General features: G+C 36.8%; 1 protein-coding gene across 1 annotated transcript in view; it reads right to left on the bottom strand.

The window, feature by feature from the left end:
• The window catches only part of LOC139138136 (fatty-acid amide hydrolase 1-like), a 30,660-nt gene extending 9,924 nt beyond the window's left edge, over positions 1–20,736 (bottom strand). Inside the window, 16 exon segments of the mRNA XM_070706367.1 lie at positions 1,620–1,759; positions 2,944–3,055; positions 3,241–3,280; positions 3,604–3,647; positions 5,702–5,801; positions 7,331–7,440; positions 7,713–7,838; positions 8,551–8,675; positions 9,485–9,525; positions 13,348–13,554; positions 15,531–15,567; positions 15,570–15,663; positions 16,423–16,512; positions 18,195–18,251; positions 19,505–19,618; positions 20,400–20,736. Coding sequence (XP_070562468.1) covers positions 1,620–1,759; positions 2,944–3,055; positions 3,241–3,280; positions 3,604–3,647; positions 5,702–5,801; positions 7,331–7,440; positions 7,713–7,838; positions 8,551–8,675; positions 9,485–9,525; positions 13,348–13,554; positions 15,531–15,567; positions 15,570–15,663; positions 16,423–16,512; positions 18,195–18,251; positions 19,505–19,618; positions 20,400–20,735 — 1,773 coding nt within the window. The 5' untranslated portion in view covers position 20,736.
• Between the last annotated feature and the right edge of the window lie 5,957 nt (positions 20,737–26,693).

Raw genomic sequence — 26,693 nt, 5'->3', positions numbered from 1 at the left:
CTCTCAAATTTGGGTTGTCTCTTTGCAAGGGTGTTACTCTTCTAATTTGTTGAAATTATGACAAAATGGGGAAAATTACTATTTTTGAGCAATTTTGTCATTTTTGGTCAAAAAATCTTAAACAGTAATTCCTTTTTAAAACCCCTGGACAGACAGCTTTCATATTTGGTACACAGACGTACAGAGATGACCAATAGTTAGATATGTGGAAATTGTCCTGAAATATAAAAATTTGTATTTTTAAGACAATATTGACATTTTTGGTCAAGAAAACTTGTTCTCAAAATTACTTGTTTGATAGCTTTGTAATTTGATATAAAGTCCCTTGTTTGATAGCTTTGTAATTTGGTATAAAGTCCCGAAAGATGTTACCAGATAAATTTTCTGCTCAAAGTGTTGGGAAACCCCAAAATTTGTATATTTTAGGCAATTTTCTTAGTTTGTGACCTTAAATGACCTACACCAACCCAGGATATGTTGTGAGACAATTTTGAAGGCTGTAAACATAATTTTGTCATATTTGTTATCAATTTGTAGGAAACTTTGATCCAGAAAACAAAGCTGAGGTGATTTTTTTTCATTTCGGACCAATTTTTGCAACTTTTTTATGTAAGACATACAAGAACTGATGAGAAATTTGGATCCAGGATAATTCCATATGTTGTAATCACCGCCCACAGTGGAAGGCATTTCACTATCTGTTACTACCTTAAGTGCTGTTTACATTAGAATGATAACACTCATCACATTAATTAAAAAATCCCCAAGGTTGTAAATGTACTTCCTGTCATTTGGTCTTATGTAATACCAAGGGGTGGAACATTTGATATTCAGGAGGGGGTAGGGTCTAGAAGATTGATGAGGTAGCATTACTTTTTTTACCAGATCCTTTGTACATTTTTTGCCCACTCCCACCTTTTCTTTTTATCAAGCCTTCTCTGTCTGTTTTTTGTTGTTGACATTTGCTTATGTATTTAGTCTAGATCTGCTTGTCCCATTGCTATAGAAGTTGATATGCATGTTCCTAAAGATAACCTCCAGTACCTAAGTTGGAGACCTTATTTGCTTTTGTCATTCTTGTTTTTCCTGGTTTAAATATTCTTGAATGGACCAATTCAAACCAAATGTGAGCACATTGTGTCCTTGACAGTATTTTTTTACTTATTTGATGGTATCAGTTTAATTTGTTTAATTTATAACCAAGTATTGAAGGAAATAAAAATTCCCCAGCATCGACTTGACTCTGCTAGTTTGTACAGAGACAATTACATTAATCACTCCATGTTTTCATAGACATTCATTTTTCACACTGGGTAAAGATAGAAATATCAAACAACCACACTGCATTGCAATGCAGGGTTTTCATCGATTCATGTAACTGCCAGCAGGGTTTTTCAAGTTAAAAATGTTTTTTGCAAAACAAAACTATTCATAACATTCCATCATTTGGTATTTAAAATACATCTGTTTTTTTCAGAAGCACAAGACAAAGTAGTTTACAGCAATAATTTATTGGGCTGGGGAATTGTCTAAACTTGAGTCTATCAAAATATCTTCTATGAAAGAAGCATATATCTTCCAATCTACAAACTTTGCATAATGACAGACACATTACTCACTTTTTTCGTCAGTTTATCAATCATATCTCTCTGTGGGTATCTCTTCATTTCCTCCTCATCATCTGTGGTCACCGTGGTTACAGGTACAGTGCCTGATGGGAAGTCTAGCATGTTGTACAAGGAGCAATAGCTGGCAGCAACTGTGATGAATGCAATGAACTCCCAGTTAGTCAATTATCAGTCACTATTTGTATTTGCTACGATCACTCTTCTTGAGTCTTTGCTTCTTGGTAAAAGGATACAAGTGTAATAATTGTTGAAATGTAGGTACCCTGATGTTGATCTTAACACATCATGAGTATTACGATGTTCAACTGTAGGTACTCTGATGTTGATCTGAAACAATCATGTATTTTATTAGTCAAAGTAATATGTCAGTTCTAAAACAATCAATGTAACATAAGTAGGTCTATATCTCAAAGACTTTTGTGATAAGTTCAGTACAGATAAACAAGTTCATCTGATCTGATGAATGATCTTATTGCATATAAATAATCAAGACACAGAAATAAGAGTCCTTAAGCTGGCTTCATATTTCTAGCTAATTTTCATTTGTATATGAACAGATAATTCACAACGATTTCTAACTTTCAGTTTATACATAGTCAATTAAGATATGGAGAGCCAGTCAATCTAATGACTTAATCAAGAGTTGACTACAAGTGATTAGATCCTCTATTTCTATTACCAAACTTGTCTTGAAAATCTCATGCTGATATCTTACTGATGGGATCACCATTATAAATATATCAGCCTATATAAAGACTTGGAAGACGCTATGTTGGCAATTTTGAGGATCATGATGTGAATTCTAGAAGATTGAACAAAGATGATTTGTAAACATGTCATTACAAAACATACACAACCTTTGAATTCAACAGTGATGTTTCATGAAACATGATAAGGACAAAAGTATACACCTATGAAATAGAACTAGTGGAGGGATTTCAAGTCTGAAGGGATTTCAAGTCAAAGACTTAGTTTATCATCTGATACACCCTTGATAAGTTTTCTCAAAGGTCGATGGATATACCAATAATAAAAAGGAGAACAAGGAAAAATGACATGTCTTGTTGAAACTTTGTTGCCGCACTTAAAGCTGTTGTGTATAGATAGTGGCAGTGACCCAGAATTGAACTCTAGAATGGTGTAATGATCTTCATAAGTTATAATGATATTTCAGAGAAACAATTTCATGAATGATGTGATATGCTTTATTTTGAAAGTTACTGGATATCCCAGTAACACAATGGAAGAATGATGTGCAAGAGTTTATTAATAAATTCCTCAGGGACACATAAAATAAGTTTACTGACAGACTCACATGTAAGATCTCCAGCTTGTTCTGATCTGCATGCCGGTATTCCAAATATCGGACATATCAAAACATCGACACCGGTTTCAGTCCATCTGGTAAGGAAGTCATTTATATAGACCTGTAAAGGTATACAGTATGTGTTAGTTTACACATGTTGATTGAGGGTAAGTAATTATTGAACACATGTGGCCATGTTCACCTTTGTTTCCATGCCAAGCTGAAAATAGTGCTTCCTGGGAAAGACTGGAATTCCCGCGAGGTGTTTCAATAGTTCTGATAACAAGGCCTGATAGTAGTACTTACTTCTCGTTTTGTATGAAGTTGCCACAAGTCATAAATAGAACTGGAAAAAAAGAGAGAAAAAAATCACATGGCTGGTGGTCTGTCTCTCTGTCTGACAACCCTACATGCTTCTATTACTCTCAGTCCTAAGCATGTCTCAATTTGTATTAAACTACCGTAAACAATGAAACACCATTTATTTAGAGGTTATAACCGGCAAGTGAGGATACTTGGTTACGGATATAAGACCTCTGGGATGAAAATTAGCATATTTGGCGTGAATTAATCAACAAGTGAAGTGAGTTGACTTCTTTCTTGTATCTTAAGTATCGAAGGTTTACAGGTGATTGCGATATACATGTTAGAATTAAAGACTTTATTTACCTGACTCCATTTGTACATTGCAAGACACCATGAATTCTTGGTGACTAAAAATTCAAGGAAACAAAATAATTCACATTCAAATGTATACAAATGAATGAAATGACATTATTTTAAGACAGATCTCAGTAAATTTGAAAATGTTTCAGTTGAGGGTGCAAGCTCCATGTCTGACAGTTTCAACTGTATCACATCATTGACTCATCTGATCCTACAATGGACACAAAATTGTCAAATTGCCAAAATGTTGCTCTGTAGGAAAGTTCCTCTGAAAGTTTAAATTTATTGATGTGTCAGTCTGTAACACCAGAGATCAATGAGTGGTTGCAAGATCAAGGATCTGTAATCAACTAACATTATATTCCGTAGTAGTGAATCAATGAGATGTAGTGAATCAATGAAATGTAGTGAATCAATGAAATGTAGTGAATCCTCATCTGTTTTTGCCAAGGCATATCAACATCAGACATTGTGTTTGTTCATTTGTACATGGCAGGTCATTATTAAAGGTATAAAATATGCCTCTGGGATAGATATTCGGACTCTCAAATGTTTACAATTGTTCTCTCATCTACAATTTGAGAGCACTAATTTTTAAGCTCTGGTAATAAGAAATAATTTTGCTGTTACAGCTGTAGTTTCTTTTAATTAAAAAATTGTATTTTACCCTGTAGAGTCAACACAGTGGTTGCAACCATTTTGAATTTCAAATATAGGTCAACTCAATGTTAGGTAATTTGTTTCTCGAGTGCCAAAATTTGCATGGTGGCCCCTGATTTTTATTCTCAATTTGGTAAGAGAATGGTTGACAGTTTCATCAAGATAAGTTTGAGCAGATAGTTAAGTATTTCACTTTTGATCGTAGGCACATACTACCTTAACTGGAAACTAAGAACAAATTTTTGGCTGGTGTGTTCAACAGTGTTTTGATAAAATTAAAGAGGCACTCCCACTTTGTAACATTTTTAAAACACATTTTTTTAATGCCAACGGTTGATATTTGACTTGGCGACTGCGCGCGGATCGCGAGATATCGATAGAAACATGTAATTTGCCGAGCGTCTTTTTCACATCCCGAAGTTTTACGATCGTTCTAATTTTGACTCGAAATCCGCCGAAGGTTTGTTGTTGTACTGATTGACGATATTCTAGGGAGTCTACAATAAGTTCGAACGACGCAATTAATTTACTTCCCACTGCAAAGACTTTATATACAGCATTATGCCTTTACCTCAGGTAAGTTTTTAAAAACTTCTCCTTAATTCTTCTCGTTTTCATTATTCTAAATCGGTTGTATTATATTTTTAACCAATACCACATAAACATCAGTTTTACATGTCAAATATTAGCCGCCTCCGATGACTACATTTTGTCGTCTGCCACACAGTACGCCGCGCGCGTGGTATGCGCGTGGCATGCGTCACTGAATATCACGCGGCGGCCGCTATGTATCAACCGCAAGTAACTGGCTAGTCACCTTTGCCAATTCTGGTGGAATCAGCAAAAATTGTTTTTCGTTTATACGCCAAGTCAGTAAGACTCAGCTTTCTCCCACAGGCCATGACTGATCACCGACGCCAGTGGTACTGTGGCGTACAGCAGCGTCAGCGTAGACTCGTACTCCATAGCTTAGTTGACAATGGCCCCAGTGCCGAACGTTCGATGTTCGGAAGCTGAATTTAGGTGGGCCACCGGAATTCAAACTTTTACTTTTTTGAAGACATGTTTTTATCAATATCTCGCGATCTGCGCGCAGTCGCCTCGTCAAATATCGACCGTTGGCATTAAAAAAATGTGCCTTAAAAATATTACCAAGTGTGAGTGCCACTTTAAGATACTATACAAACCTATATAACAAATGAAAATTGAGTGTTAGTATGCAAACCTATATAACAAATGAATAATGAGTGACAAAATATAAGTAAGTCATATGCTCTGATATTGGTGGTGAATTATCATTCAACACAGACACCACTGGAATAAGTATGGTGTTGCAAATTTTTAACATGCAATGCTACTGCTGTTCAGAAGTATTTAGTTTCCTTTAGCAAACAGCAAAATATAAATATGACAGCCTTCATTAATGTGAACATTTACCCACCAAAAATCCATAGATGAAAGCTGCCAGTTTTTTTACTATTGAAGGTAGAAAGTATTTGCCGACTTGAACACCCACATATGGATCCATTTCTTCATCTTGGCTGAAAGAATCAATCACAATTTTTCAACATATTTGTAAGATTTCATTTCATAACAAACACCATAAACTTGGCTGGTTCTTGGTAATACCAGGTACCAGAACAACTCCTTAGTATGTAACTAGACTTTACAGCAATTAGCGTTTTACAAGTAACTGTATGTGTACCAGTATGCATCTTGATAATGGAGCAAGATTTGTCCACAACAAAGACACAGATTCTGTCATGATTTCAATAAATTAGAAGGATAACACCCTTGCAAACATCCAACCAAAATTTGAGAGCAATTGGGCAGGCAGTTTTAGAGAGAAAATAATTTTTACTTAAAATGAGAAAAATTACCAAAAAATTCAGCAAAATTCAGGATATCTTCATGGTATATATAAAACTGTACAAGGTCTGCCTTAGGTACTTGCATACTGATTTTCAAAGCAATTAAAATAGCAGATCTTGAGTTAGTAATTTTTTACTATTTTATTCGTACATACATACTCACATACATACAAATGCCACAGACTAACCTCACATTGGTATACCAAACGTGAGCTAAAAATCATGGGTCACGGTGCAAAGTTTGGCACTAGAGAACTAAATAGCCTAACACTGACCAATATTTGAAATTCAAAATGACTGCCATCCCTGTGTTGACTCTATTGGGAAAATGAAATTTTTGGTGTTCAAAAATCTAAGACTGACAATTTTCGCACTTCAAGAGCTTGAAAATGTGTCTCCACAAGATGTAGATCAGAAAGGATTTGTAAAAATTTTAGAGCCTGCATATCTGTTCACACAGTGATTCTTGTGCTTGTATTGATCCATACATGGTTACTAATATTTGTATATAAAGTCAAACCTGTCTTAATGGTCACCATTACAGAGTGGTCACCTCTCTATAATGGTATCCATACATGGTTACAAATATTTGTATATACAGTCAAACATGTCTTAATGGTCACCATTACAGAGTGGTCACCTCTCTATAATGGTATCCATACATGGTTACAAATATTTGTATATACAGTCAAACATGTCTTAATGGTCACCATTACAGAGTGGTCACCTCTCTATAATGGTATCCATACATGGTTACTAATATTTGTATATACAATCAAACATGTCTTAATGGTCACCATTACAGAGTAGTCACTTCTCTGTAATGGTTATCTTTTGGCAGTCCCGTAACATTTTACATGTTAAAGATCCTCTCTTGAACAGCCACCTTTCTTATATGTTAGCTTCTGTGTGCCCTGTAACAACAGAGATTTCAGGAAACTTTTGAGTCAATTAAAGATTTGTGAAATTTTCTTAAGTCACAATGTATAATGTCCTATTCAACTGAGAAGTTTCTTGAGACACAGAGAATATTACTATCTCCTTGATTCTCAATTGACTTTGTCTGTGTGTGTGATTTTATTATTATCATTTTTCATTTTCTGATCTTAATTATATTTGCATCATATTTGCAACAATCATCTGTATTATTTTTGGAGGGAAATAAATAAAAAATACTGACACTACTGAAATGCACTTACAACCCTTGTCTTAAACTCTCAAAATTATCAGCAAATGCTCCAAGGAATGTGAGTCTGTACATCGGATGCTGTGCCGGATCATCCATTCCTGGCGGATTGAATGGAATTAACTGAAAGACAGAACAAATGAGAATACCCCAATTTTCTTTAGATTTGCTCATTGCTTATGTACAACACTTTTTGTTGAAAGGTCTCGTGTGATTTTAAATTAAGAAATGGGTAAAGTAAATACAGAAGATAGAATTAGCTGAGAAACCTCTCGAACACCAGACCTAAAATACTACATATGACTATCTGCTTCCATTTCCAAATGAGCGGGACTGTACCTTATGTAACAGAATATTTCCTTTTGACAATATTGCAACACTGAAAAGCATCTCACCGTATGTCCAGCTTGCTCTAGGGCTGCCTTTGCTATGGCAACGGCACGTCGGCAAGGTGGAGTTGGCAAAATTAACTTATCATAGTCATAGTAACCAATACGTAGCTTCCTTCTATCTGCATACACCTAGACAATGTATCATAAAGTTGTTATATTTGGTAAATGTTCTTTTATATATATACAATGAACAGAAACTTTTAACAACATGAACTTTCAGTTCACAAGTCTTTCCTTTTTTTCAGTAATACTATGTGAAGAATGAAAGACACCACTTTCAAAAGAAGCTATTGCATCAAAGTCACCTTTTAGATTTATCACTTTGACTGAGAAAATTTCTTTTCAGTCGGTTTGTTCATCTTGCTTAATTTTTTCATAATTAATATTTGTACAAATGGTTGTTTACTTATATGCACATGGAACCTGTTTCAATATCAGATATACAATTCAATAATGATATGTCATGGCATTGACATATGTATTTACAGCAAAGAGAGTTCGTTATAGCCAATCTTAGTTGGGTGATTCACACCTCTAATTGAACTTGGGGAATATTTTTATATGGAGAAGGAAGAATGAATGGATTTACTGGATAGAAAGATGGACAAATTGTCCACTGAATGCAATACAGGTTACATCTTTCAAATTTGAAGCCATGGAAACAGAATCACTGAAGTAAATGTACTTTAAAGGTAATTATTGAAAAGGCTACTTCATTGTCACTGTCTACGAAAACAATAAAAGTTATATCAGCAGTTTTGCTGCATTTTTTAAGGGGGGGATAGCCATCGAAGGTTGCTGAAACCATTAGAACACAAGATGTTTTAAACCTCAATATTACCTGTTCTTGGAATGGAATAGGCACAATAGTTTTATCTAACTCAAACATCTCTGGTACAAGCAATGCTCTCATTCCAATAGCTATACTTTCAACATCTTGAGCCATGACACCTGGACAGCCAGACACTGTTGATCAATAGACACATACAAAGCATTACCATGGTTGAATTAGAAGCATTACAAATCACATATTACTCACATGGTATCACGCGAGGCACAAACTGGATATATTTTACTGCCGACATTTTTTGCTACTCACCAGTTTGGTCTAAGGTTACAGTAATTGTCCAATCGGAGATTAATTGTCTGTGGGTGAATGCCTTAAAAAGCTATAACATCTACTGTACAATATGCCACATTGACTGTACTCCCCCAGAGTATATGAATGGTTGCTCCCTGATCATTTATACTCCAACCAGACAGAGTTTGGATTAGGAATAGGATTTATAGTGTAAGTGTCAAGCAGGAATATGCCCAGGGGGTGACTGTCTAAGAATAGGATCAGAGTGTGTAGCAGGAATATGCCCAAGGGGGTGACTGTCTAAAAATAGGATCAGGGTGTGTAGCAGGAATATGCCCAAGGGGTGACTGTCTAAGAATAGGATCAGAGTGTGTAGCAGGAATATGCCCAAGGGGGTGACTGTCTAAAAATAGGATCAGGGTGTGTAGCAGGAATATGCCCAAGGGGGTAAATGTCAAGAACGTAAAGGTTTTGGGTATGTAGTAGGAATATGTTCAAGGTGTCCGTCTAAGAACAGTGTTAGGGTGTCCGGCAAGAATCTGTCCATGGGTGATTTTCTAAGGACCTCCTTAAAAACTTGGAAAGGAAAAATAACCTAGTCTATATTATTGAAAAGTATTACAGTATTGATATCACGTCAATGTCAATTTTTTTACATGTTTCATCAATACATGAAATTTTCTGTTCATCTCACCTGACTTCTGTCCTGGTATTGCAGATTCAAATCCTATTGAACTGAAAGAAGGAGCAAACAAACAGAGTTTAGGTCACAGGTCAAGAATGTAAGCTTAGAATTGCTTTTATCTTCTTTCGATGACACCCACTTTGGTGAAATCTAAATGAAGCATGATATCATTTAGCTGTGGATCAATAGCTGAGTCAGATTGAAGTTTTTTGTCTTAAATGTGCTGTTCTTTGACTTCTATATTTTTTGACCTGCCAGCTGGTGGTGAGGTAGAAAGTCATGGAAGTCAAAAATCAACACATGAAACGAAGAAAAGCTGTTAGAAAACTACTACCATGGTTATTGACCAACAGCTAGATATTGTTAAAGTTTAAGTATTATTTTTATGACCATAAATACACCCTAAACCAACACAATCAGTATCACAAACTTCATTCTTGGTGATATCTTCAATTTTTATGATTTTTCATCTTCTGACCACTTAGGCCATGCCATCCACAAACATGAGATCTGATTTCACTCATTTGGTTTTGCAATCAGTTGCTAACGTCTCTTCCTGTTAATGTTTTGTTTCTGTAATTTAGATCACATCCTGCAATGGACTCCAAACACTCATATTGCATCAATTTTTTTGAATTTTCACTGTACCAATGGAATCTCCATTCTGTAAAGTTTACAGATGTATATTCACCTCAGCATCGTCAATATACAATTTTTATCATTAGTTTTTTATTCTTACTGAAAAATTAGTGATGATTAAAATTGATGTGTATAACTAATAATTAGTTAGGGGCGTTTACAGGTGATGTCAATTAGGAGTTTAAGCTGTTAACCAATCAAGGCATACGCAGATGATATGAAAATCAGCTTTAAAGCTATTAAATCAGCTATTAAGGACATACACGGATGATACGAAAAACAATTTTAAAGCTATTACTAGCTGACTCTTAAGGTCATTCTCTGAGTTTCATTCACTCAAAAAGCTTTGTGTGCTCTGTATTGTACAGCTGGAGCACCTTGTTCCTTGTCTATACTTAACTAAAACTGTTCTGTATCATTTTAACAAAATCGCCATTTCTCAATTCATTCAAAATGCACAGTTTAAATCCCCATATTTGACATGTAATGAAATTTATTTGTGAGTTTCCATACATCATTATTTGTCTGACTTCATGAAGTAATATTCAAAGCCTACGCACATAGCGAAAATATTCAGCCATGTGTGAACTCATAAATATTCATGAATACAACAAAGTTTAAAGTAGTCCCCAGGGAACACAAGGTGTCATTCCTCACACAGCCAGGGCGCCGACAACAACGAGCTCAGGACGGTTTCAGCTTTTACCCTTCATACCAGCAGTGCAACCTCAGCGACTCATCCCCCCCTACTGTGCTACCGGTATGTGCATTTGCTGATATGGTTTCCACCAACATTAGTGGGGATGTCCAACCCTCGGGTAAAGAAAGCGTTCAGTTACGTGTATTTTTAGACTGAGCCGCCATATTGTGGATGGATTTTGTGTCAGATATTACAGAGACCATGACAGCATGGATGTACATCCATGATGACAGTGACATAGCTCTTCATCATTATAATTTGTGTGTGGCAGTGGGCTACTCATTTTAGCTGTACAGCAAACTATACTATTACAAGTTTAGACTGTGAAGGGCACAGTTGTCCTACGGTATTATTTTTCCTGTGAAAGAATTGAAAATGCATATAAATTATGAGTTAATAAATGCAGTCTGAGAGTTGCTTACACCGTGTCTTACACTGTCCACAATTTTTCCTCGTGAGGGCTGGAATATATTTTAAGGTGGTGCATGCGATGCCCACCCTGTCTTCCCTGCGAGGGAATGATGTAGTCCGTGTGAGGGACGGAATGTATAGTAAGGTGGCTGCATGCGATGCCCACCCTGTCTTCCCTGCAAGGGAATGAGGTAGTCCCTGTGAGGGACGGAATGTATGGTAAGGTGGCTGCATGCGATGCCCACCCTGTCTTCCCTTCAAGGGAATGGAAGATGTAGTGACTGTGGTTACGGCCACGGCTAAATGGGGACGAATTTCTTGCTGTGAGGGATTGTATGTGTAGTAAGGTGATGCATGTGATGTCTACCGTTGTAGTTTTCGGAGAGGAAACTTGCAGACATTTGAGGTGTGCTATTTCGAGACTGCCTTTCTGTGTATGTGCATATAGATGCGACTGCAACTGTCAGAGTTACAGAAAAAAGACTGATGAGTTGGAGAAGTCTGCTAGTACATCTCAGCGACAAAGTTAAAGTGCTTTATCTGTTGTGTCAACTCCTGAGGGAAGTTTACGTTTAGTTTACGTTTGCCGAAGATCATTAAAGTGTAAATGCAAAATGGGTTGTCATTTCTCAGAAGTGGTTCCCTTAGATTAGAAGGGGACGAATACCAAAAGCCCTTGCCTTTCGGCTGCCTGCCAGTTGCAGGATCCTGTCTGGTGGTGCCCTCTGTAGATTTTACAGGGCTCTTTGCCCAGTTTGGCATTCCAAACTGGAAGATGTATTATACAGTTGACCAGTGTTCAGCGTCGGCTAACCTTTACCTGGGTACGCTAGAGGGCGCCCTCAGACGTGGATCGGACACGTTGGTTCCTACATAGAAGCAGTTTTTGGCAGGAAGGAGTACCGGTAAGTCTCCCCTGACGACTTGACCTTCAGAAATCTAAATGTGTTCATTGCAGGAGAAGTACATAATCATTTGCAGCTTAGCATTTGTTGACTGAAAATTTGCCAGGTAATCCAATTTTAACTTTGGCTCTCCGAAGGGGTAAAAGTATCGGAGTACGGAGCTCCGTGCAAGGGCATGTTTAGAGGGAGTGTTACGACTACCCATCCCCATCTCCTGTGACACGTCAGAAGAATTTGTCATGCAAATAATTCAGCAAATTAATTGCATCCGCTTTCTATGACAGATTGATACGGAGGTTTTATAAGTCGGGGTATAGTATAATTTCTTGAAAGTTTTTGTGAAATTCTTTTCAGTGTTCTTTGTTTCTAAATTGATGTGAGGATGGGGAGAATTGAGGAGTGGGAGAATAAGGATTGGGAGGTTGAAATTTTATGGTAGACAAGGTTTTAGTGAAGGAATACGTTGTGTTTGGTGTGAAACAACGACGCTCGCATCCTATCCAATCCTTCATACAATGGGCAATATCATCGAGCGAAGTGATAAGGCTTTAAATATTACTTTATTCAAAGCCTTAGCACATAGCAAAAATATTCCGCCAGGTGTGAACTCATAAATATTCATGAATACAACAAAGTTTAAAGTAGTCCCCAGGGAACACAAGGTGTCATTCCTCACACAGCCAGGGCAGATTACGCAGGGAGCTAGGTGGTACACTGTAAGAAATTATTTGTAAGTCATGACGGTAGCAGAAAGGAAAGTTTGGTTTGTTTGTTTGTTTGTTTGTTTGTTTTTGTTTTGTTTTATCCCACCCTCCCTCCCCTGTACATTGTGTTAAAAGGTTACTTTGCTCATGATATGCCGCAGCAATGCTCGCATCCTATCCCATCCTTCATACAATAGGCAATATCATTGAGCGAAGTGATTAGGCTTTAAATATTACTTTATTAGTTGATATAGCAAATTGAATCATGGGTAATCTTAGATAATATGAATGCAATGGAAAATAGTTTAACCCTTTCACCGCCATGATTTCATAAGAGACTGCCAATGTTACAAAGAACACTACAAAAGATATGTCAATGACCTAGATTACACGTTGCAGCACTGACAAAATTTGTCACAGTTTCTAGCAGCAGTGTCCAATATCAAAGGTGTGCCGGTACATTTAGTACCATTAAGCTGTAACCATGAACGTTCCTATAATGACATGACTTACCTCAATCTTCTCTGGGTTGGTTTAAATCCACATATACCACAAAAATGCGCCGGTATCCTTACACTGCCGAGAATGTCTGTACCGATCCCTAATACTGACCCCTTCTGGCAGATTAAAGCCCCCTCACCACCTGAGGAACCCCCTGGTACTTTGTCTGGGTTATGAGGATTGACAGTTTCCCCATACACTGGATTACTACATACAAAGCTGAGAAAAATAAAATCAAAGTTAACAGTGTTTGTGAATACGATGAAACATATAGTCAACTCTCATTAGACTGCCAGTCAAATTGAATAGGATTTCACCTACCAGTATGTATTGAAGTCTCATCTATCTATAAATTACACATTTGGCATTATACAATGTATCAAAAGCACATAGATTTTATATATTTTGAATTTGTGTAAAATGCCTGTTTTCATTCTTAACATTTTGATGTAATATTGTACATTCCTAATTGGTTTCCAGGTAGCAACATACCTTATAGACACTTTAAAGGTTTTTATTTTTTTCAGTTATTGAAGTCACAAACCCCAATAAAGTATATATATTCTGACAGCTCTGAATCCCACCGTGGACAATACACAACCATTATTTGCATAATAGTCACGTGAAGAGCGTTTTTGCTGAACCTTCCAAAAATTATTTTTTCCTCCCTTTAGCAAACACCCTGCAAGATATCAGGTTGAAATTTTGCATTGACAAGCCTGATAATATCCTTCAAACCAGTGTCTGGGATTTCCTTTATATGCCTTGGTTATTTTGTTGTGCACTATTGAGGGTGTAAGACTAAGGTACTTTTCAAGGTATTGTAATTGTCGCTATATAATTTGAATGGAGACTCGGGAGAAAAATTGCAGACACAGATTTGAAGGGTATACTATTGCTAAGACTTGTAAATGCATAAATTTTAACGGGAAATCTTGCAGAGTGTTCGCTATAGGGAGAAAAAAACGATTTTGGGAAGGTTCAGCAAAATGCTTGTCACGTGAGTATTATGCAAATAATGACTGTGTATTGTGGATGGTCTGATTCACCAATATCAGGGCTTTCAAAAAATATATACTTTATTGGGTTTCGGACTTCTATAACTGAGACAAGTGACCTAAACGGCCAATATAGCTCCGCTGTGTTTATGTAGAGAATAACTATTTTTGACACATATGATGAAGAAAGTGGAAATCTTTGATAGCTCATTTCAATGGCCAGAAAAAAGTGGCTAAAAATAGCTGCAAAAATACACAATTGAAGATTTCATCATAATTTGTTTATATCACATTGGATCATCCCTAAGAACATGTCAACCAAAGCTATTTGACGAGTAGTTTCTTGAGAATGAAATTTTCTGACCAAAATGGCAAAAATTGCCCAAAAAAAATAAAAATTCCAGATTTCGCCATAATTTCAATATATCATATATTAAAATAATCCCTTGGAACCTGTATACCAAATATCAAAGCTAAGCTATTGACTTGCATTTTTGAGAAACACATTTTTGACCAAAATGGCAAGAATTGCCCCCACAATACAAAATTACAGATTTCATCAGAAATTCAATATATATTCCTTAGTTCATCTGTAGAAACCTGTATACCAAAATTCAAAGCTATCAGACCAGTATTTTTTGAGAAACACATTTTTGACCAAAAATGACAAGAATTGCCCCCACAATACAAATTTCACCACGATTGGAACAAATCTAACTAAGGTCACCCTAAGTAAACTGCATATCAAATTTCAAAGCAATCAGACAAGCGGTTTCAGAGAAGATTTTTTACCAAAAACAGTAAAAAATGCCCCAAAATACAAATACGCAAATTTCACCACAATTTGGACAAATTTAAGTGAAGTTACCCCAAGTGAACTGCATACAAATTTCAAAGCAATCAGAATTGCGGTTTCAGAGAAGAAGGCAATTGTTGATGGACGACGGACACGGACGGACAACAATGGAAAGTCAACCTCTTTGAAAGGCTCCGTGTCGCTGACAGCAGAGCTTAAAAAATCAAAATCTGAAAGTGTCTGTAAGGTGTGCAGCTACCTTAATTAACACATGGAGAATCTCTCATGTTTCTAAACATGCATTGCAAGATTGAAAAAAAAGAAAATCTGTACAAATGCTTTTGTAGTTTAAGCAATGAAGGAAATAATTTACAAGAGGAAAAAAATAAGACACAACTTACCTAAGGAGCATCTGAGGAACGTTGGTTTTTACAAATGTACTGCTCCTTGCTTTTTCAACACTTTGACAAGTACAGAGTCATCTGATGCTGGTTGATGTACAAACTTTCCAAAACCTAATGTCGAATCGTAGTTCTATGGACAGGCAAATATTTAAGAAAACACATAGAAAGGGTTTGTTTCCTTCAATCGTAGCTTCTACATTCTACATACTTATCAGTTATAGGGTTGGTTGTGATATCGTTTTTTCAATGTTGCACATGGTGCAATGGTGCACATTAATAAAATGTCCGAATCATCACATGTAGGTCCTGTAACTCATAGTTGTGTTGTTAAGATTTCGGAAGACAAAAGGAAAGTAAGGTTATCACAATCTTACTTAATCTACCATTCTATGATACAGAATTGCATCTAGTTTCTTTTGACTTGATTATCCCTCTTTCTCCCAAGTGGGAAGTAGTTGTAAGCTACCATGAACTTACCAAGCAATATCTACATCTAGTTAAAACTGAACATTAACTGCCAGGCACCAGTTACTCTTACATCCCAAGTCATATTTACTAGTAACCCAATACTATGATGCTATCAAACACAGTAAATAGTGCAGGGGACTACTTTGCTTAACTATGTCAAACATACCAACTGGGCAACCCATGACATGTTGCAACAAAGTCAGACTTATAACTTATAGTAGACTGTCATCGGGGGAAAGAGGATTATATAATTTTTTTCTGATGATTTGAAAAGGTCTCTTGTTTGAAATTTCCTACAGCAAACTTTGAGAGAAAGTTAACTAATCAACTTAATTTCACACCTAATATTCCAGCTTATACTATTTAATTGGCAACAGAGATCTTTTAAGGACATACATGAAGCAAACAATGTTATTCATACCTTAACCTGTACATTGTCTTTAATACTGACAGGAACGCCGAAGAGCAAGCCTTCTTTCTTTTCATCTGTCTCAAGTTCTTTGGCCCATTCCTGTTTATCAGATGATTTTTTAAAAATGTAAATGTAAACATATTTTTGATAGCGCCACTTATAGAAATGTTGGTCAAACAAAAGTGATGTAAGAATTCAAGCTTGGGTCTTTGCAGCACCTTCAAAGTTAAGATTAACAACATTACGGGGTTATCTCAAGTAAGAAAACAGACAAACATAAAGCTACGATACATCTATGTCTGTAACCTATGGAATTTCATCATGCAGTAAGTTTTGGTAATCTCTATGCTGTGTAGATGCGATGTGTAGATGCACTAAACGCATTCCTTGTCTGTGTGGAATGATATGACATAGTATATGACAGGACACTTTGAAACACTGTACATTCAACTTTTTCTGGAAAATCTGACTAAAGGAGGTGTACAGTAATGAAGGTAATATTCACAAAATACCAGAATTAATGTCCGAGTACATTGTACGCTTAGGCATTGTTGTGGACATTAAGTGTCTCAGACATTATCTTCATTGTAGGATGCACTTGTACATACATCAAGGTATTTTGTATACAATCAGTCGGTCATTCAGTCAGTCAGTCAGTAGTAAGTCAATCAGTCAGTCAGTTAGTCAGTCAGAAGTAAGTGAATCAGTCATCAGTCAGTCAGTCAGTAGTAAGTGAATCAGTCAGTCAGTTAGTCGTCAGTCAGTCAGTCAGTAAGTAAGTACGTAGGGAAGTAAAAAGTAGTAAATAGGTAGAATTTATTTAACAAAGGAAGCACTGCTAATGCTAATCTCCAAGTGGCCCTCAGAAACATTAAGACTGAAAACAAAACACATTTCCAATCAAAACTGAAAAGTAACAACTGACAGGTTGAGGTCACAAAAACATTAAATGACCAAAAAAATAAGACGAAGACTAAACCTTTCTCTTAAAGTCTTTTACAGGCATTAAAAAGTTGTTTCAGGGAAGATTACCTGCCGAAATTTGTTTCATAGAACAGCTAGCTCCTTGGTACATAAAAGTATTCTGAAATAACACTGTTTTTGTTTTAGGAAGTTCCAATTTCATTACAACTTGCTTGTCTGATACATACTAAGTGGTGACCTAAGAGTAAAGAATTCTCTGAGATAAAAAGGAGCTTGATTATTAAAAGTTTTGAACAGTTTTGTAATGGCAATGAGGTCCAAAGGTTTTAATTAAAATCATTCTGATGTAAATTTTTGTTTTCTATGATAAGATAATTTGTACTTGGCGAAGATTGAGTGATGCCACTCAGGTAACCCCACCATTCCACTGGCTATAAACACTTGTACATGTCGTAAAGCAGTCACTAGACAGAAGTCAAGTCAACTTTGTCTGTTCTTCCAACAGACAGAGACTAACAATGTAACAGATTTCTTCAAAGATGATGTCAGATTCATGCATGACTGTCACTGAACAGATAACAGACACCAGACCAGTGTACGTGAGCTGAATTGACTTGCCACTGAATTAACAAAGTTTTCTCTGACACAAGAAAATCATCCATATTATATTTACTTGCATTGGATAAATGTAGATTCATAAATTGACCCAAAAAGTTGATGAGTTTAGGAGCATTGTTGCGGACAAACACGTCATTTCATATTCAACAGCATATGCCAGGATTTGTAGGAGAATATGAGATAAGGGGGCTTTATTATGGGAGGGAGCAAAATGAACACTGTGGAGGAATCATACTCACCTCAGCTTCTTTAATAGGTTCAGTAACACAATTTACTTGACTTGTACATTCCATAGCCTGTGTAATTTGAAGACAAAAATACTGTATTGTTTCAAACCCAGTACTGTATACTGCAGGGACAGCCAATGAAGCTGTTCCTCAAAAAGATGATCTCAAGTGGCTCCATGGTAGCATGGCAGATATTTTGTTCTACCAGTGGTTTGGAAATAGGACATGTTTCAGGTTAATGGGCAGGGAAGATTCGTTAATTTCACAGTAGGCGACTTACTTGAGAAATATTCAGTGGGCAAACTTATTATTAGATGCTGGTAAATCTGCAGGCAAATTCAACTTCATCATTTGTGAGTCAGGCATTCCATTTTTAAGATGTTGTCAAATCGCGATGGCTGCTAACAGAAACCCTATCATGCTTTCTGCAAAGGCATTTGACATGCAGCACTGTCTGGGTGAACTGAGAGTTAACATGGTGTCTATTCTGAACATATGAAACCGAATGTCAAAAAGAAGTCTTCATCACCCTGTTTATAGGAGGGTGGGGAACTTTAGTTGTTGGGAGGGGGAGTTCTTGCTGTGGGGAAAGGGTAGACTCTGGAGAATTTTGGTTATGGGGAGGGAAAGAGGGGGAAAATATTTAGTTGGAGGGGAAGCTTTTCAAAACTGAAACTTATGAAGGAGAGTTGACTATACCCATACTTTGTAATAGCAAAACATGTCAATTTCCTCTTGGTATGATACAGGTCACTAACTCACTTTGTAAGTTTGATTGGCTTATTCAGTGCAAGATAATAGAAGCATTAATGTGGTAGCAAGAATAAGAACTGCTGACAAAATATAGAAACTTGGTGAAATTGACCAAAGCAGGATGGATATGGCTTAACCCATCAAGTATATTGATGAGCGTAACAGTATGGTGTGTCTCAAATTGAGTTCCAATGAGAAAGTTTATAAAATATTTTCTGTCGAAATTTCTTCTTCAATGTAGATTGGAGGGCAACAGAAAACTCAAGTATCCTTACAGTAGTCCATTCAAACCTAAATAAAATTACAAATATTTGAATTTCTACATTTTTTCCAAGGATTTTTAGAGTGCGTATTCATATAAGACAGAGAAATAGTTTTAATTGCCATAAGAATAAAAATTTAAGACTTTGCTTCTAGTTTTGATGTGAAAAAGGAACACTAAAAGTTAATGTATTTCAAGTTTTTCTTTCATTTTGACTGATTTGAAGATTTAAAAGTGTTATGATTGCCAAATACTCTTGTGATTATGTTATTTAACAGCTGTGAAGAAGGCATCTAATGCAACTTGCCTTGGCTTGATATGCATGTAAGACTTCCAATGGTGAGAATCGTCCAGATTTGAGGGCTTTGGATAAATCAGCCAACGTCAGGTTTATTATCTCTTCCCTTTTAGCTAAAACATCCTGGAAGTAAAAACATCTCGTCAATAACTGAAAAGAAAGTAATAACTACATTCACTCTTTACCAATTGATTAATTATATGAGACATTGAAATGTACACACAATGTTAATAAGACAATACATCATCGAGTAAGGTCTACCATACATCTTCATTAATAATGAAGATATATGTACAGAGACCATTTTGGAAGATAATGACATAAATCTTCCAAAATGGTCTCTCATGCGTAGAATTACATTTGAGTGTTTGGGATGGATAACACAGAACACACCAGAGTGAACAGACTAATATAAAATGTTGTATTTTCAAGTTGCTTGCCACGAAGATACTTATAATTATAAACCAGTTTTCAACGGTCATAAACAAAGTGACGTCAGTTAAGTCAGTTAAGCACCCCACGATCTAGCCCTACGAGTATGGCGAGTGTGTCGGGCTACTGAAAGTTTGGCTACGCCCCCTCCCACGGCGTAGCCAAAGCCGGGCACTCTCGCCATCGTAGGGCTACGCACGATCCAATCAAAACATGAACTGCAGCTCTGACACAGAATCAAAATCCTGAAAATATAACAAGATGCACCATGTTTTTGTGAATGCCACTTTTTGCACTGTGAGTACGTTGACCTCAGAAAAGGTCAGAAGTACATAAACGACCTCTACGATACGACATACGACCTTTGTACTCGGCCGACCCGCGTTCCCTTTGCCTGGCACGATGCATGGCCTGCGGCGCCAGTTACAGGATTGTTGAATTGTGAAAGGTTTACACAGAATGCAGCAATTACTTTATCTGTTGTGGTGACTTTCTGTAACAATTCTATCTTCGCTTTTGTGGTCTCTACTCTCTTCTCTCGAGCCTTCTGCCGATTTTCAGCCCGCCTGTGAGCATTGGCGGCCCATTTCTGAATGAACCAGGTCAATGCACAAACAGCAAATATACTCATGAATTTCTTGTCTCTCGCATTCGGAAATGTAAGTATCCACAAAACCGTTTTGGTCAACGCCTCAAGGGCAGCCTGGCGATACTTGAACGATTCTCTGAGATTTATGATAAAGTTCCCATCATCTTGGCGTCCTATTTCAAAATATTTGTTCACCCACTCTCCAAGTCGTCCGGACATCGCCGCCATCTTCGATAAATTTACATATTCCTATTCATATGCAGAGTAAGTTTAATCGGGCATTTGAGACTGTACTTCCGGGGTACGCTATATATCCGCACTGGGAACTCTGAATTATAACAGGCATTAAAAAAAATTAGAAAAATAGAAGAAACTGTCAATAACGAAAAAATAGACAGATTAAATAAAAGCAAATGTAAACAAAAGCAAACGACTGACGGATCAAATGTGAGACTTCTATGAAATAGACTAGATGCACCTTGCTATGGTCCTCTGTAGGTCTAGCCATTCGCAACATCCGAGTCTGTTCGCTTTTCAAACCATAGGAGCTTGCACAAAAGTCCGTCGCCAGGGGTAGGTGGGGGGTAGGGGTGTCTTGGTCTCAGGACAAGGTTCTTTCTATGGTTTACTTTAACTTAATACATTGACTATGATATGTATTGCTAATATAGATTTATAATTCAAACATTTGGTGTCTTCGTCTTATGTTAGCACTGGTTTTGTAACGATTTATTTTTCTCCTTCGCCAAGCAAATCGACCTATTAGTAGATGCACGGTCCCTCCGGAGGGACCATGATATTTGGCATTCGAATTCCTTGGAGCTGCAGTAATCCCACTAAGCATGATACATAGTTTCATTGTTTCAGAAGCGGATGTTAAGTTTAGTGGTCGGTATTAGAGAATTATAAATTTATCTGAATAAGCAGTTGATAATATTGAAAATAATTACAATCGAAAGTAAAGTAATAAAAGTAATAAAGTAATAAAATGGGGTGAATGACATGAGCAGCCAAAACTTTCTGAGCTCAAAATTTTAGAACTGACAGTGACCGATGGGGGCGCTGTGCCTGTCTGGTATCAGTGGAGATATATGCTGGCTGTCCCAACCTTAAACGGACGTGTCTAATCTGCTGAGTGAGTCGTCGAAATTTATAGTACGTAGAAATTTAAAAAAAACCAGAATGATAATGACTATGCAAATTACGGGGGGGGGGGAGAGTATTAGCGCTTTGAACGACATTAGAGAGTCAAACAGATATAGTTGGGTTATGTCGATATGAGAATATTTCGCTACTTTTGAGAGTGCCGTTGCGATTTTTGTGAGATGAAAGCGTAGCGATTTTTCTATGCCAAGGTATTGTTCCAAGTTGGATAACCTTAAGCTGAAGTAATTCAGCTGTCTGGCCATGGTCTAGCGTGGAACATGTCACCAGATATATTTCAAAAGTCGTGTTGGTGACATATTGCGATCGGAAAGTTTGCAATGTCATTGACCAGGAAAGTCTCATTGCCTTTGCAGTGGGACAAACTTGGCCGTAATTGCACCTTTTCTGAATGTAGACTGCAGGTACAATACAATGCAGATCTTCAAGGCGGCGTGAGCAATCAATTATTGTTCAAGTACTTTCGTGGCCACACAAGAGGATCTGGTCATTAACAAGAAAGTATGCCAAAGAAAATTACTGAAAGGACAACAATCGCTTCTTTTCACATTAAGGTAATTTGGCTTTGCTATCATCTGTAAAATTGGCATGGGCACACGATTTCTAGTCAGTTGTGTTTAACTTGAAAGAACGAATGGTTGCAATGTGGAATATCTTCTTCCCTTCTACAATCGGGTTAAGTCAATGCCATAGACTGTAAGTTCTTCGCAGTCAACTATATTAAAAGTAAACAACACATAATTTACTGACCCTGAGGCCATTGCAAATGCATTTATGAATTTTTTGTAAATGTTTCAAAGAATTATGTCTCTTCTGATAATATAAATAATCAAAGTATGGATGATAAACATATGAAGTTAAAACATCATGTACATCAACACTTTCATCAAGTAAATAATTTTGAAATAACATATGTGAAACCAGAATTTTATCTAGGTGTTTGAACGAATTGTGCAATAACAAGGCGACTGGATTAGACAATCTGAGTGCTAAAATGCTTAAATTATCTGCTACTATCATTGCCCCCTCACTATGCAAAATTTTCAATCTTAGTATAAAATCTGGTATATTTCCTGATCAATGGAAAGTAGCCCGAGTTGTTCCCTTGTTCACGGCTGGTTCAAAACAAGACCTTTGTAATTACAGACCAGTTTCCATACTACCGATTGTCTCCAAAATTATTGAAAAGCATGTGCACATTCAGTTGTACAAGCATATCAAGCCGCTATTGAACAATCTCAATCAGGATTTAGAGAGCGCCATTCGTGCGAAACAGCCTTGGTTGAACTTAGCAACTTGTGGCTAAAATCTATCGGATAATGGAAATATTAATGGGGTAGTGTTTTTTGATCTTAAGAAAGCTTTTGATCTGGTTGATCATAGTGTATTGTTAGAAAAATTATCAATTTACAGGTGCGATGGTAAATCTCTTCGGTGGTTTAAATCTTACCTGCAAAATCGCATGCAATTGGTTCAATTTAGAAATTTTTACTCTACAAAGCAACATATTTGACTGGCGTTCCCCAAGGTAGTATACTTGGGCCTTTATTTTTCATCATTTACGTAAATGATTTGCCTCTTTATATTGATAATAACATTGACATGTACGCAGATGATTCAACCATAACTACCAGTGCAAAATGTATTCAAGAAATTGAGACAACTTTGAACTCTGACTTAAATAATGTTTATAATTGATGTAAGAATAATAGAATGGCCATTAATTGCGACAAGACAAAGACAATGATTGTAACAACGCAACAAAAACGTAGACATTTGAATAAACAAACTTTAGACTGTAATCTTGGTGAAACGGAATTGCAAGCAGTACACTGTGAAAAGATTCTTGGTACGCTTGTCGATGAAAATCTGTCATGGAAGCAGCACTGTGACAAGATTTTTAAAAAAGTAAATAGTAATATTGCTTTGCTCAAGAGAATAAGACAGTTTTTACCTATGAATATAAGAAAACTTTTTTATAATAGCTATATTTTACCACACTTGGATTACTGTTGTCATTTATGGGGAGCATCACCGTTTATGAAAGGGTTGCATAAGATTCAGAAACGTGCTATCAGAGTGATGTGTGATGCAAGGTATAATGCTTCGACCGAGCATTTATTTAAACAATGCATATAATGCCATTACCAGATAGAATAGTTTATAAGAATGTTTGTATGGTTTTTAAATGTTTAAATAATCTTGCACCGCAATATATGACAAGTCTTTATACCGAAATTGATCATAAAAGAGTTACAAGATCTAAGATGCAAAATTGTTAGTGGTTCCTGCAACAAATAAGGATTTTTATCGAAAAGGGTTTATTGTAAATAGTGCCAATCAGTGGAATTGATTTAAATATAAGATCTAGTAACTCATGGAGCAGTTTTAAAACTGCTTACCTGAAAGCTTATTGGGTATAATTTTTGTGTTTTGTGAGTTTTAGATTTCTTATCAAATTTGTTTTTGTTATCTAGTGTGATTGTGCATTTTTTTCTCCTGTGTGCAGATTCACTCCTGGCCACTTTTTTCTGCGCATTGTATTGTTCTAGCTTTGTTTAGTCATGTTTCACGTTGTTCTGCTTTGTATCAGTTTGTATGTTCATCTGAGGGCCCTGGGGAAGATAAGCATCTTTACTGAAGCTTACCAGGCTACCCTCGTTAAAAAGGGTTTATAAATAAATAATAAATAAATAAAAATACATCGCTTCTATATAGGCTTAAATTTCAGGATAGTCCGAAAGTGACGTTATAATTGCATAGGAAATTTCAAGCGTTGATGCTGGAACATGGTAACTGAAGACGCGATTAAGGCGAAACATCGAGTGTTGCTTAATCAAAGGAATGGTGGAAATTACACTCTCATGTTTGTTACAGTAGTTCAAATCATTATGTGCAATAAAGATTGTTGGAAATGGAGCTTTCAAGTATGATTTCAGTTCGGCTAATACTTCTAAGCTGATGTTGATGGCTAAACAATGATATGGGTATAAGTTCATTGATAAGACATGAAAAGGGTTTAATAATGGGCCTGATACCTGAATACAAGATCATAAAGGATTCAAATCTGCTCTTAATTATGCAATGACAGTCCCATAAGACCCGCGAGCATATGAGTGAGTAGTTCGTTTTTGGGTGTGTTTATGTTTTGTTTTGTTTTTCTGTTTCTTTTTGGGGCAGTGGAATTAAGTAATCTAAGTCAAAAAGGGTAAAGTCATGTCAGCGTCAGTCTGTTGGTCACCTGGAACAGATGTTTTCTCAACAGTGTCGATGTGTTTTGCGAGGCATATCAGTGGAGATACCAAGACGTTTGTGGGCGATTGTACAAAACGAAATCAAATAGTCCTCGCTTGCTTAGAATTGGAGTTAATATGACCTCTCTTGTATTTGCTTGACAACATAATTCTTCTCGAAATAGATTTAACTTGCTTAAAAAAAAATTCCTGGGCTCTCTCATGAAAAATGTAGATGATAGAAGGGCATTCTTTCTAATGGGACGGGGACCCGGGAGACTTGCAGGTATTTGGTGATATGGGACAAAATCGCCAATATATATCATGAAGTTTTTTTTTCGATTGAGATAGTCCGGCTAGTATACTGCTGAAGGGATGTGGGAACTGCGCACATAAATGTCTGATACTTTGGTCCAACAAGGTGTTCTTTGATTTGAATTGTCATTAGAGACTATTCTCTATGCTGCCATCCACCGTTTAACGGTAAATACTGTTCGTCTATTGGAGATGATAGCTTGTCAAGATTCTACTGGTCGCAAACACTAACATACACAATCGGCAGTGTGTCGTACCCGTTTATCGTAAACAAGGCGGAAACATTTGTCTTCGGATACAGATCTGACAAACAGTTCAAAGTTTGTCTTACTAGCATCTCTTACTGGATGTTTAGTCCGTACCGTCTAGCGCTATTTTCTTTCAAAACGATGTCTCTCACTGTATCGAAGTTAATCTCCTTTGATGTTGTAAAATTAAGGGCAACACCTTTCACGTTACACCCTGTATATATTCCGTTGTCAGAAGCTAGTTTGTACCTGTAGGATTTCGGTCCGGCGCTTACGAATTCCGAGCAGTAATTATCATCATTTATTTCACTTGAAAACTTCCCAAGAAAATTTCCAAGTTCGATTTCAGGTTGGCCTGGACGACTGATGTACACTGTTGATGTCGTAATAGAGAACTTGATGTTCAAGTTTAATTCTCTAAAACTTCGTAAAGACGAGGTTGCTAGTGGGTTGGTGGCTCTGGATTCGTGCAAGTCGCGCAAACAGACTTGGATTATTTAAGGACTGTTAAGAACAATACTATCTACGTCCACAGTTTCGTCGGTCAAAAGGTTAAAGTACTTTGCAGGGTCGTTTTCGGGAGCGTTTCACGCTGTGCGCATTTTCCCCAGCTCGCGTTGAGACACATTTTCGCTATGGTTCTTAGACACTTTTATCGTACTCTAGCTGAATACCTCCGTCCTTTCTAAGGAACTCGTCGATGCATTCCCGCCTTTGTTCTTCCGTCTCTCATGCTCACCAAACAGGCCAACCGGAAAATTCTTGCATGATCTTCAAGAACTTGTTCACGTACTCTGTGAATAAACCCGTACGTGTGACAGGATCGTACACAGCTACTTTCGAATAGTGCTTGAGAATTATGTAACCTTTCTCGATGGCTTTGCGTACCTCATGGGTGACCCAAGTATATCAGCGAGGGCGCGCTCTTATTCTGTATAATTATAGACACCGGTCTGACTCTGCTGTTCAGCACATTTTTATAACAGAGGGAAAACAGTTTCTCGTTAATTTTACACGGTAACACAGGGAAATATAAACTATATGGTGGTAATATTTTGCATTTAACAAGACCTTTATAACCCTCTAAATTATTATCCTTCGGTAAAGCCTCTCCTGTAATTATTTCGGGGTGACCTATTGGGTACGTTTTGTATTTGTTGACAAAGGGGTAGAGTGATGGGTATGTTCGCGTACTTTATTTTATCACCTGGATTTAC

This window comes from Ptychodera flava, chromosome 8, assembly GCF_041260155.1.
Source record: "Ptychodera flava strain L36383 chromosome 8, AS_Pfla_20210202, whole genome shotgun sequence".
In the NCBI taxonomy this organism is placed as follows: Eukaryota; Metazoa; Hemichordata; class Enteropneusta; family Ptychoderidae; genus Ptychodera; species Ptychodera flava.
Note: the sequence above shows the minus strand (reverse complement) of the source record. Positions and strands in the feature narration are given on the sequence as shown.